The following is a 16,296-nucleotide window of genomic DNA, read 5'->3' as shown; positions in this document are numbered from 1 at the left end:
GTGAGTGGTTTCTGATGTTACTCCCATTGCTTTTTGGGTACACATCAGCCAGAGCTGATGAGGAGCTGAGGTCTCATAGATAATCAGAGACACAACTCCTTTTTTGATTCTGTGTCATGTGTCCATGATTTTCAAGTCAGAGACTCAATTCTTCATAAAACATGAGACAAGGAAGAAAAGGGAAATATCTTCCCTCAGTATATTTGGGGGTCATCACGTCCCACTATCTTCACTTTACGGATGAGAAAACTAAGGTCCAGAGAGATTAACTGACATGCCAAAAGTCACACCGATACTATGGGAACCCAGGTTCTCTGACTCCAGAGCCAAGTGACCTCTTTTCATTGTAGTACACTGAACCGGTGTGGGAACAGAACTATTAAGCTTCATTTTGACTCAGAAAACTGTTCTTGGTCATGAACTACAAGCCTAGAATCAACATTTCTTGATCTTGATCTTTGACTCTTCTCCCTTCTCTGGAGAGGGAACAGAGCAGTTGTTCTTCTGACCCCTCTTTATGTGTAGTATGAAGGAAGTGGGAAAAACCATACCAAGCTGTTATGTAGATTCTGGGAATTGCAAAACTAGTCCAGGTGCCTCATGTGCTCATTCTCTTTCAGCAGCCCTCCATCTCTGGACCTTGACTTTCTCCCAGAGGGAAATTTAGAAGAAGAAATGGCTCCTGTGTTGCTGACAGCCAAGCCTCAGGTGAATTGATTTTCTCTCTCTCTTTACTGAAATGCAGTAACAATGTCCAAAATATATATACTTTTTCTTCCCCCATCATCTCTGTCAGAAACCAGAGCCCCAAATTCTTTATCCCTAGGAAACTGCCTCATCTTAGTGAACCATGGAATGTAAGGAAGACTTCCTCCTTTAGTGTTTTCTCACAGTGTGGCCCAGTGACTTGAAGACAAGATACTTTCTGCCTTAGGCCACAGATCTCTGTCTCATTCCAAAGTACACAGTACTTAGAATCCTTAATGTCATCAGACCTACTTCCTATCTACTTCATCTATCTCTGTACTACATTTAATCAACTCCTTTTCCCCAGGAGAGGGTCCATGGGTGAGCAAGATTGTGTTTATTTCAGGAATCTGTGTCATTTAAGGATGTGGCTGTGAACTTCACCCAAGAGGAGTGGCAGCAACTGAACCCTGCCCAGAGGGACCTCTACAGAGAAGTAATGTTGGAGAACTATAGAAACCTCATTTCACTGGGTAAAGATAGTTTCATTCTTCAATTCGGAATCTATACAGTATCAAGAAAATGGAAATAAATTAATTTTAAAAATTAAGTGCTAATACCAAATCTTAAACCATACTACAAAGTGCTAATCATCAAAACAATCTAGTACTGAATGAGAAAAGAATGGTTGATAAAAGGAATAGATTAGGTATATGTTAAACATAAGTAAATGAATACAGTAACCTAATATTCGATACTCAAAGATCCTAGCTTTTGAGGCAAGAACTTATTGTTCAACAAAAACTGAAGAAAAAACTGGAAAGCAAGTTTGGAAAAAATAGAGATCAGCATCTTGCACTATATACGTAGATAAGCTCAGAAGGGATACATAATTTAGACATAAAGGATGATATAAGCAAATTAGTGGAGCATGGAAAAATTACTATTAGATCAATAGATAAAGGAAGAGTTTATAATCTAACAAGACAGAGAGGATCATGGGAGGTAAAGTGAATAATTTTGATTACATTAAACTAAAAGGATTTTTGCACAAACAAAGCCAATGCTGCCAGAATGAAAAGGAAAGTAAGAAACTGGGAGAAAACATTTACAGCAAGTAAGAACCCCTGATAAGAATAAGAAATAGATTAAAGAAAGCTACTACTAGCTTTGCCCATTAAAAAAAAAAAATCAAGGGAAGAAGAAAATAAGGCAAGATCCAGAGAAGTAGTTATATAAAGGGAGAAAGGTCCTTCATGTTGAGCAGCAGTTAAGGTTCAGGAATACCAGAGAATTGATAAAAGCTGAAGAGCCTCTGAATTGCTCAGCTGTATTTATGATTCAGACTAAAGATTTCTTTTTGAAAATCCTACAGTTATTGGTTTTGTATCTAGACACAAGCAGCTTCTTTTGTAATCTTTCCCTTCCCATAAGAGGTACCTTTCCTGTCCTTTTCTCCCCCAAAAGAAGAGAGAGATTATTTCTATGGCTCTAGAAATAGCCTGAATCTCCTTCAGAAATCTCTGCAATTTCTGGTTTTCCTATTGTGACTCAGTAGGGAGACAGTAAAGTATAGTAGAAGGAAAAAAGGTCAGGATCGACTTTTGTAACAGTTTTTTGTGTCTCAAGAATAAACTGCTGCGATTCATTCCCTTCTTTATAAACAGGACTCCCCGTTTCTAAACCTGATGTGATCTTCCAGTTGGAGCAAGGAGAAGAGCCGTGGATGCTTGATCTACAAAGAATTGAAGAGGGAGAGATCTCAAGAAACATGTGTCTAGGTGAGTAAGAGAGAGACTGAAAAGTAGGGCTTAAAGAAAATAATAGCTCAAGTTTTTGTAAGGGGACCTTCTCAGGGACCCCAAAGCCTGCTAGAATTGTTAATATTCCAGACTCATGATGGAAAGCTGCTTTCCATTTTGTGGCAGTGGGGATAGATTTGTTTTTCCTCAGCTGGGAGCCTTCTGCATTCCTTTTCATTTTGTTAACCACCAACTCTTTTTCTCTCTTTATCATTTCTAGTAATCATTCTTTTTTTCTATCAGTTTTATCTTTCCAGATCATGTCTTCATCCTTATTCATTCTTGGATATTTTTCCTCATCAACATCTCCTCCTTTTAAGGATGATGAAAATCAGATTACCTTAACTCCTGGATAGGCTTGATCATATATTTTTTTACCTGTCTCTTTATCTTTCCTTCCTTCCCAATTCTTTATCTCCTATTTTCTAGCCTCTTCTCAGTTTACAAGATTATTTAGAAAACCATCCTAATAATGTGGGTAATCCAGGAAACATTTTTTATCTTCTCCACTTTTCACCAGAAATTTTCCTTTTAAAAAAATAAAGGGAATGAATTAATTTGTGTTTTCTTTTGGTTTCAGACAGGAAGAGTAAACCTGAGACCGAGGGGTCAGCTCTAAAGCAGATCATTTCTAAAGAAATAAAATCATCAGGGACATTAATAGAAAGATTTACAAGAGAAATAACTGTACCTGAGATTAGATTGGAGAAGAAAAGAGAAAACTCTGAAAGGAAGATAAGTAGAAAATCTGTTTCCCATAAGAGGAATCTCAAGAAAATGTCAGTTAATGACAAAAAGAATCCCAGTAAGGAGAAAGGCCCTGAATGTAATATATGTGGGAAGACCTTCAGACACAGAAGTAGTCTTCGGAGACATCAGATTACCCACACAGGAGAAAGACCCTATGAATGTAATGAATGTGGGAAAGCTTTTTTTGACTGTTCATCCCTAACCATACATGAAAGAATTCATACTGGAGAGAAGCCCTATGAATGTGATGAATGTGGAAAAGCCTTCTTTAACTGCTCAAATCTTACCAGACATCAGAGAATACATACTGGAGAGAGTCCCTACAAATGTAATGAATGTGGGAAAGCTTTCAGACATAGCAGTAGCCTTAGGAGACATCAAATGACTCACACGGGACAAAGACCCTATGAATGTCATGAATGTGGAAAAGCCTTCTTTGATCGTTCAACTCTAATCATACATGAGAGAATTCATACTGGAGAGAAGCCCTATGAATGTGATGAATGTGGGAAAGCCTTCTTTGACAGATCATCTCTTACACAACATCAGAAAATCCATAGTAAAGAGAAACTCTATGAATGCAATGAATGTGGGAAAGCTTTCAATTTGAGAAGGCACCTTAACCGACATCAAATAACTCATACTGGAGAAAAACCTTATGAATGTAGTGTATGTGGGAAAGTTTTCAGTCGCAAATCATCTGTTATCCAGCATCAACGACGCTATGCCAAAGAATGATCTTGAGAATATCACGAATTGAGGGAAAACTTCAGGCAGACTTGTCACTTTATTAAATACTCAATACAAAATAGGAGCACAGAACCTATTAAACACTTGATATTGGCTCTCCTAATTTAAATAAACCTGTTGTTCAAGCTTATTAACATTTCTTCTTACTATTCAGATTTTCTCCTTTTTGCTAATAGACTCTCTGAGTAAGTGATCAGTAGGTAAGGTAGTATGTCATAAATCTGACCTCAAGTATTCTAAATACAAAATTATATTACAAACCTCTCAAGAAAGGTCTCTCACTGTCCTTGTTGGCTTCAACTTGAGAGAGCTACAACTCAAAAGGAAACTTTAATTTCCCTCATCCACCTTAAGACATAAATCTTCCCCTACTTGATTATAAGTACTTTTTCTCTATAATCTCTACTAATGATTTAGAGCCTCAGATTAAAGGAATCCTATAGCTAGAAGCATTAAATGAACTTCAGAGTTTTTAATTATTTTAGGCCATTGGAGTACAGCTTATAATGAACATTCAGATCTTCTGTAGGACATAAATCTGACCCCAGGCTGTGCTTTTTCTCCCAGTCATCTACCAGGATGTGCTTGCACGCCTGGTATCTTGCCATTTTTCCTGCCCCGCCTTTCTCCTTCCCCAGGTGAAGCAATACTTTCCAGACTACCTCCAGAGTCTAGGCCAGCTCACGCTCCAGTTTCCTTGGAGTTGTTTAGGGTTGAGCTGTCCCGATTGGTGAGTGCAAATACACCTGACTCTACCTGAGGCTTTGCGTCCTATTCAGCCTTTTGTCATCCTTAATCAGATGATTGCCATATGTTCCACTCCCTCTTTCTACCTTTTGCTCTGGGAAAGTAATCAACTCAGTATACCTTTGTCATAGGAAAGGAAATGACAATTGGTATCCCTACCCCTCCACTTAAAATCTCTGTGACTTCCCACATCACCCCACTTCCCACAATATTTTGTGTGCATGTGTGTGTGTATACACATATAAATTACATTATTATGTATAAATTATATGTGCATATGTGCACATATATAAAATTACATTCTAATCGGAGAAAAAACATTTTTTCACTTATTAGAATATAAACTTTTTGAAGGCAGATTGGGTTTTTTTCCCCCTGTGCCTAGCTCAATGTATGGCAAATACTTAGCACTTAAAATTATTATTATTATTATTATTATTTTTGGCTGAGGCATTTGGGGTTAAGTGACTTGCCCAGGGCCACATAGCTAGGAAGTGTTAAGTGTCTGAGGTCAAATTTGAGCTCAGATCCTCCTGACTTCAGGGCTGGTGCTTCATCCACTGCGCCACCTAGCTGCCCCTTAGAATGATTTTTAAAAATTCATTCACTTATTCATCTGCTTGTCCATATCTGTTTGTGGCTGTTAGCTCCACTTCTTTTAGAAACCTGCCTTGGATCCAGTGCATTTCTTCTAACTTGGATCTTCTTGTATTTTAGTTCTTGGAATGCTTGGTTGCCCCTCTGATCCAAGCAGGTTTTCCTTTCCATCCTCATCTATGGGTATGTTAGAAGCCCATCACTCCTTCCACAAGGAGTGCTTTTTAAATATACTTGTTAATCTTTTGCCCTTGACTATGACTTCTCTTAATAGATACTAGTGATTTAAAAAAATTGATTTAAGAGTGTTGGATGCCTTTTGTTTTTACATCAGTTATTTTTTAATATATCTAGTATTAAATATTAATATATTTAATACACTCCTGAACACCTAATGATGAAGTAAAACAGCTGAGCAAAACTACCTGACACAGCCTCCACACTGGCATAGTGTATGCTATATCTATATTCTGTATCCATAGTTCCCCATCTCTTCAAGGAAAGGAGGGATATCCATTTTATTCACCTCTTGGGCCGACTGGTCATTATTATAGGGTTTGCCTTCATTTCACTTTTCTTTAAAAATTATTATTATGCTTTTTGGTTCTTTTCTTTGGGTTATTGCAAGTTTCTAAGAGAAGTAGAGCTAACAGCCACAGAGGTAGAATTGACGTAATTGAATAAGTGAATGAATAAAAACATTTTAAGAGCTTCATATTTGCCACGCATTTGTGTTAAGCACTAGCATGCATGTCTACATCTGTACTTGACTCTTTTGACTACTAACTCCTTCAAACTCTCCTTTGTTTCTGTCTCTCTAACCAATGAGTTTTTTCCTTCTTGACGTAAACGATTTTTCCCTAAGTCTCAGTCCTTGGCTTTATATTTCTGCACTTACTCCTTGAAAAAGCCTTATTCTCATGGTTTTAGTTATTACTTCTATACTAATGATTCCAAATCTATAGCTGCTTCAGAGCCCTGCAATAGAATTCTGGAAATTTAATGATTAATTTGGACAAGCAACCAATCACTAAATCTATGTGTATCTCTCCCTGCATCCTATTCTGCAAAAGTTTACCCTACACCTAAATCTGTAGTGGCAAGTCCAGATCATTCTCACTAATCAGAGAAGGAAAGTTTGTACTGTTACATAACATTATCAGTGGGATCTGGCTAAGTAAAGGATGCAAGGGAAACCAAGGCCAAATGGGGCAAGTGAAAATGGGGAAGAGGCTGCTCATGAACTCTAAAGGGTATCTGGATTGAGAACTGTAATTAGTCCCTCTTAACTGAGGTGGGTAGGGCCAGGATATTTGTGGCAAGATTGGGGGAGCCCTTAACCCCTGTTCCTTCCCCCCACACCCCAGCATTTTAAAGAATATATGACTGAGAACCTGGGTCTATATAATCTACAGTTATGAGACATTTTCTTTTGATTGTACCCCTAACTTCCTAAATGTAATACATCATAATCAAACTTACCTTCCTCACCCCAAATCAGTTTCTCTTTCCAACTGACCCATTTCTTTCAGTGGGTTCAGCTGTATCCCTATTTTTCAAACCTGACCTTAGAATCATTTTGGATCAAAGCTTGTCCATTTTTAATTTACAAATTTTCTTACAAACATCCTTTCCATTCACACTGATATCTCCCTAATTAAAGCTACTTATCTGTGCTTAGTTTACTATCTGATCTACTCCAAGTTCTCCTTACCCACTTTTCCTAGATTAATGTTAACAATCTTTCTAAACATTGCTATTAGAAGAAGTTGCTGGTACAATGGATAGAACAATGAGCCCAGAGTCAGGAAGACCTGAATTCAAATCTAGCTTCTGACATTTACTTGCTGTGTGACCCTGGCCAAATCCCTTAACTTGTCTCAATTTCCTCAATTTTAGAATGGAGATAATATTAGTACTTATTTTCTGTGGTTGTGAGTATCAAATGAGATAATATTTGTAAAAATGTCTAAGCAAAGTATCTGGCACATATATGCTATGTAAATGCTTTTTCCAATTATTACTGCAAATACTTGTTCAAAGTTTTTAATGAATCCCCACTGGTAAAAGGATTATGTTTAATCTTAGTCTAACTTTCAAGGTTTTTCACAATTTAGTTCCACATTTACTAAATTAGCTTACTTCTTATTTTCCTAATGACATGAATTCTCCTTTTCCAGCTAGAGCTGCTAACTGGGTTTCCCATTTCTAAATTTCATGTAATCTTCCTATCAGACAAAGCGGAAGAGACATGGATGCCTGAAGGGGGAGGGCCTAGGAAATACCACTTCAGGTGAGACTAAATCTGACAGTTAGGAATCCTTGGAAAGAACAACTCAAGTTTATTGAGGGAGTTCTTAGTAGTTCCAAAACATGTGCTGAAGACCCAGGAGAGAAAAATCATTTTCAGATATGATAGGAGTAAAGGTTGTTTTTTCCTCAATTGAAATTCTCCTAATTCTCTACATATTCAATTTTTGCTATCCTCCAGCTATTACTTTCCCCTTTCCTTACTCATTGACTTTAATTTTTCCCATAGCCCATCCTTTTTCTGAATTATTCTTTGATAGTATGCTTGGAGAACTTGTCACCTTCTCCCTACTTCCACCTCTTTCTGAATTTCAAGCTTTTGAAAGCTGCCACTATGCTGAGTTTTCAATAGACATTTAACTTTATTTTCTTCTTTCTACTTATAGCATTTTCCTTCTTTAGAGTATAGAAAACAACATTTTTGCTTTCTTTTCATTTCAGACTGAGAGAATAGATTTGAAACCAAGGACTTAATTCTAAAGCATAATTATGCTTAAGGGAAGAATTCATAAATTTATAACCAAAGAATTGATAAAAAGAAAAAAACAAAACAATTTTGACTATAAATTTAAATACTATAAATTTAAATGTAAAGACTTTCACAAAATCAATACAAAAAAAATATACATGAAGGATTGAGAGAAGTATGGGAAGACTTATATGAATTGATGCAGAATGAAGTAAGCAGAACCAGGAAGACAGTATATAGAATAACTACAATATAATTTGAAAGAACAAAGGAACTGAATGCTATGTGATTATAATGAAGTTTGGAGAAAAACTGAAAGAATATATTTCCCTTCTTCATAAATGTGAGAGATTCTATGTATAGAACACTGAAGAATCTCTCAAACTGAGTTGATTTTGCTGTACTACTTTTCCTCATCTTTTAGATCTTTGCTATAAGGGATATCTTGGTGGGGAGGGGTGAAGGAAGAGATATATTTGAAAATGAAGGTAATATAATCAATAATAATTTTTGCCATTCTAAAAATGCTAGCAATAATATAAGAAAATTTAAAGGCATATAGATAGACAAAGGGGAGATAAAACTAGCTTTGCTGATGATCTGATGGTTTTCTTAGAAAATCCTAGGGAATTATCAAAGATACTAATTGAGATAATAGCTTTGGCAAAGTTGAAAATCATAAGATGAACTCACAAAAAGCAGCACTTTCTATATAATAATAATAAAACTCAAGAGACATGAGAGAAAAAGAAATCCCATTCCAAATAAATACAAAATGAACTGAAATATTTGGGGACCAATCAAAACAGCTTTGATACTTGGATAGATTCAAGATTCAATTACAAAGTTCTTTTTAGAGAGGAATATGTAGCTTAATATTGGCTTAGCTTAATATAGCTGGAGGAATATTTAGAGCTCATGAATGCATCATGCCAACATAATAAAAATAACAATACAACAACAGTTAATCTAGTTTTAATTCTATTCCAATCAAATCACCAAAGCGATATTTTATGGCACCTGATAAAAATCACAAAATTATAAATCATAAAAAAAATTTGAAGAAACAAAAGATGTAAACTGTGAGAGAAATAATTTTAAAATTTAGAAATGAAGGAGTAATAACACTTCAAGATCTCAAATAATATTATAAAGCAGCAGTCATTGACAACCATTTGGTACTGATTAAAAAACGGAGAAGAAAATCAGTAGAATTGACTACACAAGGGAAAATCAGAATCAATGGAATTCAATAATCTAAGGTTTGATCAATCTGAAAACATGTAACTTAAGAAAGAACTTCCTATTTGATAGGAACCACTGAGGAAAATGGAAAAATACATAGAAAGTAAGCTTAGACTATTACCTTGTGCCATATTCTATAATAAATTCAAAATGTACATGTGATCTTAATATTAAGAATCATGCTATTAAAAAACCTAAAAAAGAAGCAGATAATTTGTCTTTCACAGTTGTGGGTAGGAGATATATTCATGACTAGACAAGAGATAGAGATCATTACAAAAGATAAACTAGATCATTTTGATTACATGAAATTGAAAAACTCTTACACAAACAAAATTAATATGTCTAGGATAAGAAGTCAAGTGGTTGAACGAGCAAAAAACTTTATATTAATTTTCTTGAATAAGGATTTGGTATCCAGGATATGTATATATATGGATAGATAGATATCCAAAAGCCATTTTCCAATGGGGAAAGGGAAAGGAATAAATATTTATGTAGCACTTACTATGTGCTAATCTGCGCCAAAATGTTGTGAGTTCAAATGTGGGGTTCTTGTTCTTCTATAAAATATTATAAAAGTTCTCTCTGGGTGCCTTCCCTGGAATCAGGATTTTGTCGGTCCCTGTTCGGCCTATCTCTCTGCTTGGTTCCAAGAGCTCTCTCCAAATGTCTTTAAATCCAAAGGTCTGGTCCTTCAGCCTCTGCCTCTGCTTTCTTCTGCCTCCAGCCAGCTCTACTCTTCATGTCATTCCGGTGAAATCTCCACTTGTAGCGTTTTCCTCTGAAGAACTCCTTCGACTGGCCCATTGGCCTATTTATGCTCCTTCCAGAGAGAGGGATTATGGGTTTTCTCCCATAGTGCTCTCTGGCCCAAAGAGCTTCAAGGGAGGTATGAACTCATTGAACTCCAATGAGTAAAGGTGTGAACACAAGCCTTGTATTAATTAGTTCTACTTAGTACCTTGTTTCAGGTTCTGCCCAAAACATCTTCTTGTAAGATTAGATCAACTGTAATTAGTTAACAGTTAGTAAGGATTCCAACATCAATTAGATTAGTGGTTGAAGAATATGAAGAAATTTTTTTCCCCTGGGGCAATTGGAGTTAAGTGACTTGCCCAGGGTCACACAGCTAGGAAGTGTTTAGTGTCTGAGGCCAGATTTGAGCTCAGGTCCTCCTGACTGCAGGGGTCATTAATCCACTATCCACTAATCACTTCCCCTAGCTTCCCCTGAACAAATAATTCTTAAAAGAATTGCAAATTATTAACAACTATATGCAAGAATGCTCCAAATAACTAGCAATAAAGAAATGGAAATCAATAGAACCACAAGTTTTCACTTCACACCCTTGAATAGATAAAAATGACAAAATGCTGGAGAAATTGCACATTATTTGTGAAGTGTATGAATTGGCATAACCATTTGGAAATCAATTTGGAATTATGCAAATAAAGAGATTAAATTGTCCATACCCTTTCTCAAAGAAATTCAACTAAGCATTATACTCTAAGGTAGTTATAGATAAGGAGAAAGTTCCCATATACATCAAAATAATAGAGCTTCTTATGGTAATAAAAACTGGTTAGGGAATAGTTAAACAAATTGTGGTACATGAATGCAATGGGAATATTACTGTGCTGTAAGAAATACAAAGAATAAGAATTGCCCTAAAGAAAAGATATAAGCAGATACCTCCCTTATGTCCTTTGTAAGAGATGGCGGAGGGGGGGTGGTTTATAGACATAAAATGCTTCATATATTTTCAGATTTTTTTTCAATATATTGATCAGTTTTCCTGACTTTTTGTCTTCCTTTAAAAGATATTCTTGTTATATGGGATGGCGCTTTGAAAAGGGGAAGAGAGATGTGACAGTGAAATTTAGGTAATGTAAAAGCAGAAGATATCAATAAATATATTTTAAGTAGTAATAAACCTGGCCAGTAAAGGACAAAAAAAATTAAGAAGTTCCCTCAATATCACTAACTATAGAAATTATGACAGCATCAAACCCTGACACAGACTACCTTTGTGAATTCTTTTACTAAATTTTGGACATTCTTGTTTTGGTTTTACAACTTTTATTTTTTAATTATTATTATTTAAATAACTTTTTATTGACAGAACCCATGCCAGGGTAATTTTTACAGCATTATCCCTTGCACTCACTTCTGTTCTGATTTTTCCCCTCCCTTCCTCCACCCCCTCCCCCAGATGGCAAGCAGTCCTTTACATGTTAAATAGGTTACAGTATATCCTAGATACAATATATGTGTGCAGAACCAAACAGTTTTCTTGTTGCACAGGGAGAATTGGATTCAGAAGGTATAAATAACCCGGGAAGAAAAATAAAAATGCAAATAGTTTATATTCATTTCCCAGTGTTCTTTCTTTGGGTGTAGCTGCTTCTGTCCATCCTTGATCAATTGAAACTGAATTAGTTTTCTTTATCGAAGAGATCCACTTCCATCAGAATACATCCTTAAACAGTATCGTTGTTGAGGTATATAATGATCTCCTGGTTCTACTCATTTCACTTAGCATCAGTTCATTACAACTTTTATTTTTAAGGAAGAATATAAAACTATTTATTGATCACTGTTCATGGTTATTTATAATAAGATAAATAATATACAGTTCTATAACATTACAATGACTACAAAGTTATTTTTCCCCCCAACTCCTGTGGAGCCAAGTGACCCAAATACTCAAAAGGCTGGTCCTACATGTTGAAGGAATGGTTGGGATAAAGAAGGAGAAACATGCAGGTCAAAAGTATAGAAGATTACAGAATATGGATACATTGGCTTCTTTATTTATGTCCATAGCTAGGAAAACACCCTCCTTCTCCAAATGCCTACCCTTTCAACAGAATATTTAAGTTCCAGCAAATGGGGATGTTACTCCATGATTAAGAGAGGACACTTTGGTTAGTAAAATAAGATGAGCCCCTCTAATTTTCTGAAGCAATAAGTCCACGTTTTTCTCTTTGAAAATCAAGGCCAAAAATAGTTCTATTTTAACATTTTAGGTAATGTTCAAACAAGTTCTAGTAGCATTTATCCTTGTACATTTCTAAGTTGGGATTGGGCAGTATCAAAGATGGAGATATCAGACCTCTGGGGAAGCTGTAAACAAGCATGTACACCTGGCAGCCAGGGCTCTTGTCTACCCAAATCTGACCAACAGGGCATTGGGTAAATGTGGAATTGTTGATCCTTGTATATCTGGGGCTGCCTTTGCTCATAGGAAAGATGCTCATTATCACCTTAGTGCCCAGACACTGAGCACCACCATGAGCACTCCAGCAAGACTGCAAAAATCATTCTGTTCTGTTCAAAAAGTTAGTATTTTGAAAAGTAAAAGCATTCAGGTTCTCAGGCTCCTCAGAACTGAGCAATCATGGGAAACGTGCCAGAAGCAACCTTTCAATGGATTTATCGCTAAGTATAAAATGTAGCTTTTAATAAGAAGTTGGGTTTCAAATGAATGTCAGAATTCTACATGACACAATATTTTCTCAAACAACTAACCTTAGGCAGATATGGGGGCTAAATATCTCTTAGGATTTAGAGTGACTACAGTGACTAATATTTATAAAAGTTTTTCTCTACTGTGAAGAAGTTAATAATTCCATTGTGTCAAATGCTCTCTTACGTAATAAATGGTAAGTTACTGCAGAAAGGAGCAGCTAGGTGGTGCAATGGTTAGAACACCAGTCCTGAAGTCAGGAGGACTTGAGTTCAAATCTGCTCTCAGATACTTAACAACACTTCCTAGCTGTCACTTTACCCCATTGCTTAACCTGGGCAAGTCACTTAACCCCAATTGCTGCAGCAAAAAAAAAAAACAAAAACAACAAACAAAAAAAACAAAACTACAAAAAGCTTGCATTTATTTCAGTTACCAGTGCTGTTGATCCAAAGTAAAAACCAGTCCAAACAAAAATCTTCTTTGAAACCTACCCAACTCAGTTCTCATTAGGTGTAGATGCTGCTTATACAGCTAAGAAATCAAAGAATGCAATTCAGATTTTATAATATACATATAAATGCAGTACACACACGCACACGTTAAAAACAAAACAAAAACAAACAACACAGATGATTATTGTGCTTCGTCTTCAGGACCGGAGTACCAGGTCAGTTGCTGCTCGTAAAATGTAATGGCAATCTGAGGACATTTCCCATTTGTTCTTTAGCCAGCACCAAGTCAAGTCAGCCTCAGAATCTTTCACTTCCTGACACCCATCAGCTCCGCAGTGGCCTGAAACACCAATGATTCGCTCTGGATCCAGGCCCTGTGGGAAGCGCCGAGGCTTCAGCAAATTGGACTCCTTCTTGGACTTGCTGTCATCTGACTCGCTGTCAGGTAATGACTTTTTCTTGGTTTAATCTCTTTCCTCTCCAGCAACGCTGGCCTCGGGGCCGGGCGGGCGGGCGCGGCAATTGCGCGGGGTTGGACCGGGCTGAGCTGCGCAGGACGGCCGCTGCCGTTGCTGCTGCTGCCGGGAGGAAGAGCGCCGAGTGGCCGGCTTTACGGCTGCAAGGCAATCTAGCTCCTTCTTTCCTTTTATTCCATCCTAGAATCATCTTGATACCTTCCTGTAATCCCTGTCTAAGAGATCTGTATTGTTGAACGAATTCAATAAGCTATCCGTCTCATTGCAGATCAGAACCTCAAACCTTATTAGTTATTTTATTGTATACCTCTCTAATGCAATTATCATGTAATATTTTGCGTTGGTTACTTGTGTGGTGCATCCTCTTGGTATACTGTAAGGGTGTTCTAGATGAGGATATTAATGAGAAATAAGCAGATAAACTCCATCTCTACTATCACACAATTGGATGATAGATGTAAAAGCTCCAATGTTTAATTCTTGCTGATTATGAAAAAGCCACCTTAAAAGCTCTTTTCCAAAAAGGTATATTTTACCCACACATCCAAAGCATTCAAGATTCCTTAAAAGATCTAACAGAAATAACTTAAAAAAAAAAAAAAGAACTTGTTGAATGACTAGAATCAGAAACATCAGGTGAAGTATAAAACAGAGATACATACTTGCCAAAGGCATTCTACATTGTGGTAAAGGTGATACAATACAGAATCTGATTTGAAGATGGATTCTTAGTGGATATTGAGTACTACAAATATTCTTGTTTATGTATGATATTCTACTGGTTGTAACAGAAATGTTCAGAAATACTGCAGAGACTAATGGAAAAGATCCACTATAAATACTTGATTTTGAACTGACCATCAAAACAGATTGCCCAGATTATGATATATAGTTAGATGAACAATCTATAGAATTTATCCATCAATCACCTACTTATCTACCTAGCTACCCCTCTCTCTCCCTCTCCTCCTCTTATACTTCTCTCCTTATTCTTTCCCCTCTCCTTCATTCTCCTCCTCTCTTCTTTTTTCTTTCCCTCCCCCCTCTCCCTTTTCTTTCCCCTCTCTTCCTCTCCTTTTCCTTCTCTCCCTCTCCCTCTATTTTTTCCTCTTCCTCTCCCTTTCTCCCTTTTCCCTCTCTTTCTTTTTATCTGTCTATCTATCATCTATCTCTATCTATCTATCTATCTCCATCTACCTGCAAGATAAAACTGTGGTTGATTTTCGAGATTGGAATGAGATGAGACAGTCATAGGTCATATAACATTTAACAAAAGGAAATTTACCTAACAGTATGGAAAGGATACTAAGCAAGGATACAACACTGATACATTAGGGCACAATTTTATTGCCTCCAGAAGTTTGAACCCTAATCAGCAGTGTGTGTCAAGTCTGAGGAACCAATATTCTTTAAAAACCTTAACTGACTTATGAGGTATTAATATTTGTTTAATATTTTGTTTTCACTAGTCAGTGAGATTAACATATACTTTTAAATTTTATCTGTCAGTTTTATAAATCAAAAATATATTTGACTCCTAAATAAGTAAGTAGAATATTACTCTTCTGTGTACATGTGTGTATATATCTTAAAATATATTTATTTAGGTATTAATTATTCTCCGAATGTTTGAAAAAGTCTTGGGTATAATTTATATGCCTCCCATCTTCAAATATAAGGTTGAATCTTTAGAGATGTGGTAGAAGTTATTCTTGTATGGGGCAAGAGGTTTAACTAAATAACTTCTAAGTTTCCTTTAAATTCTAAGACTACATTATTCTATAATACCTAAAACTTTATGTCTTTGATTCTAATTATTTGTACCACTGTTAACTATTTTTGTGGAAGTATTTTTATTATTGTTATTTAATTTTTAATTTTATATTGATCCATGTTCTATGAAGAGCCTAGCATATATAAACATATTTCCTTAAATTCATGAATTTACAAATGGGTAATAATATGTAGAGTTAGTCCAAGATAATGTTAGATAGAAACTTCAGTGAAATAAATGAGCTCTAAATAGGAAGAAATGGGAGGAAGTAAACTAATCTTTTTTACCCTTTAGGAGGAACAATTATGATATAATCTTACTTCTTTTCAGCTTCCATTAGTCAGTCTAAAAGAATGGTTTTTTTTCCCTTTGACAAGAGTTTGCCAAAAGTGACCCCTATTTTGCTTCCATTCTTGGCACGATGCACTTGAGGAAAGGGGAATTTGATGCTATTTGGTGGTGATGTTGCAGTCAAAAAAATTAGTTGAAAAAAGACCGGTTGAAATTTTACTTTAAAAGTTCAACAATATTATTGTACCTGTCTCATCTTCAAAGAACATAATGTTGGGAAACAAAATCAAGACAAAGAGAATAGCATATAATATGCCTTTTTATTTTGTTCATATATTGATCTTATTCAAATGACGAAATGCTAAAATAATGATTGCCTTCTTGTTATTTGGTTTTAGGATGAACTGAAATCTATCTTACTGCAAAGCAGTCACAAAGAAAATTGCTGAAGGATTTTTGTAATCAAATTAC

The 16,296-nt window shown here is 35.9% G+C and overlaps 1 protein-coding gene across 1 annotated transcript in view; it reads left to right on the top strand.

Annotated features, from left to right (window-relative positions):
* Nucleotides 1–405: 405 nt before the first annotated feature.
* Nucleotides 406–16,296, top strand: part of LOC127546503 (zinc finger and BTB domain-containing protein 4-like) — a 54,064-nt gene continuing 38,173 nt past the window's right edge. The window contains exons 1-5 of the mRNA XM_051973581.1: nt 406–708; nt 1,094–1,220; nt 2,355–2,468; nt 3,070–3,965; nt 13,769–13,907. Of these exons, the coding sequence (XP_051829541.1) occupies nt 601–708; nt 1,094–1,220; nt 2,355–2,468; nt 3,070–3,965; nt 13,769–13,907 (1,384 nt within the window). The 5' untranslated portion in view covers nt 406–600. The remainder of the gene's footprint in view (nt 709–1,093; nt 1,221–2,354; nt 2,469–3,069; nt 3,966–13,768; nt 13,908–16,296) is intronic.

The sequence above is a fragment of the Antechinus flavipes genome, chromosome 2, assembly GCF_016432865.1.
Source record: "Antechinus flavipes isolate AdamAnt ecotype Samford, QLD, Australia chromosome 2, AdamAnt_v2, whole genome shotgun sequence".
NCBI lineage: Eukaryota > Metazoa > Chordata > Mammalia > Dasyuromorphia > Dasyuridae > Antechinus > Antechinus flavipes.
This window is presented reverse-complemented; position numbering and strand designations above follow the sequence as displayed.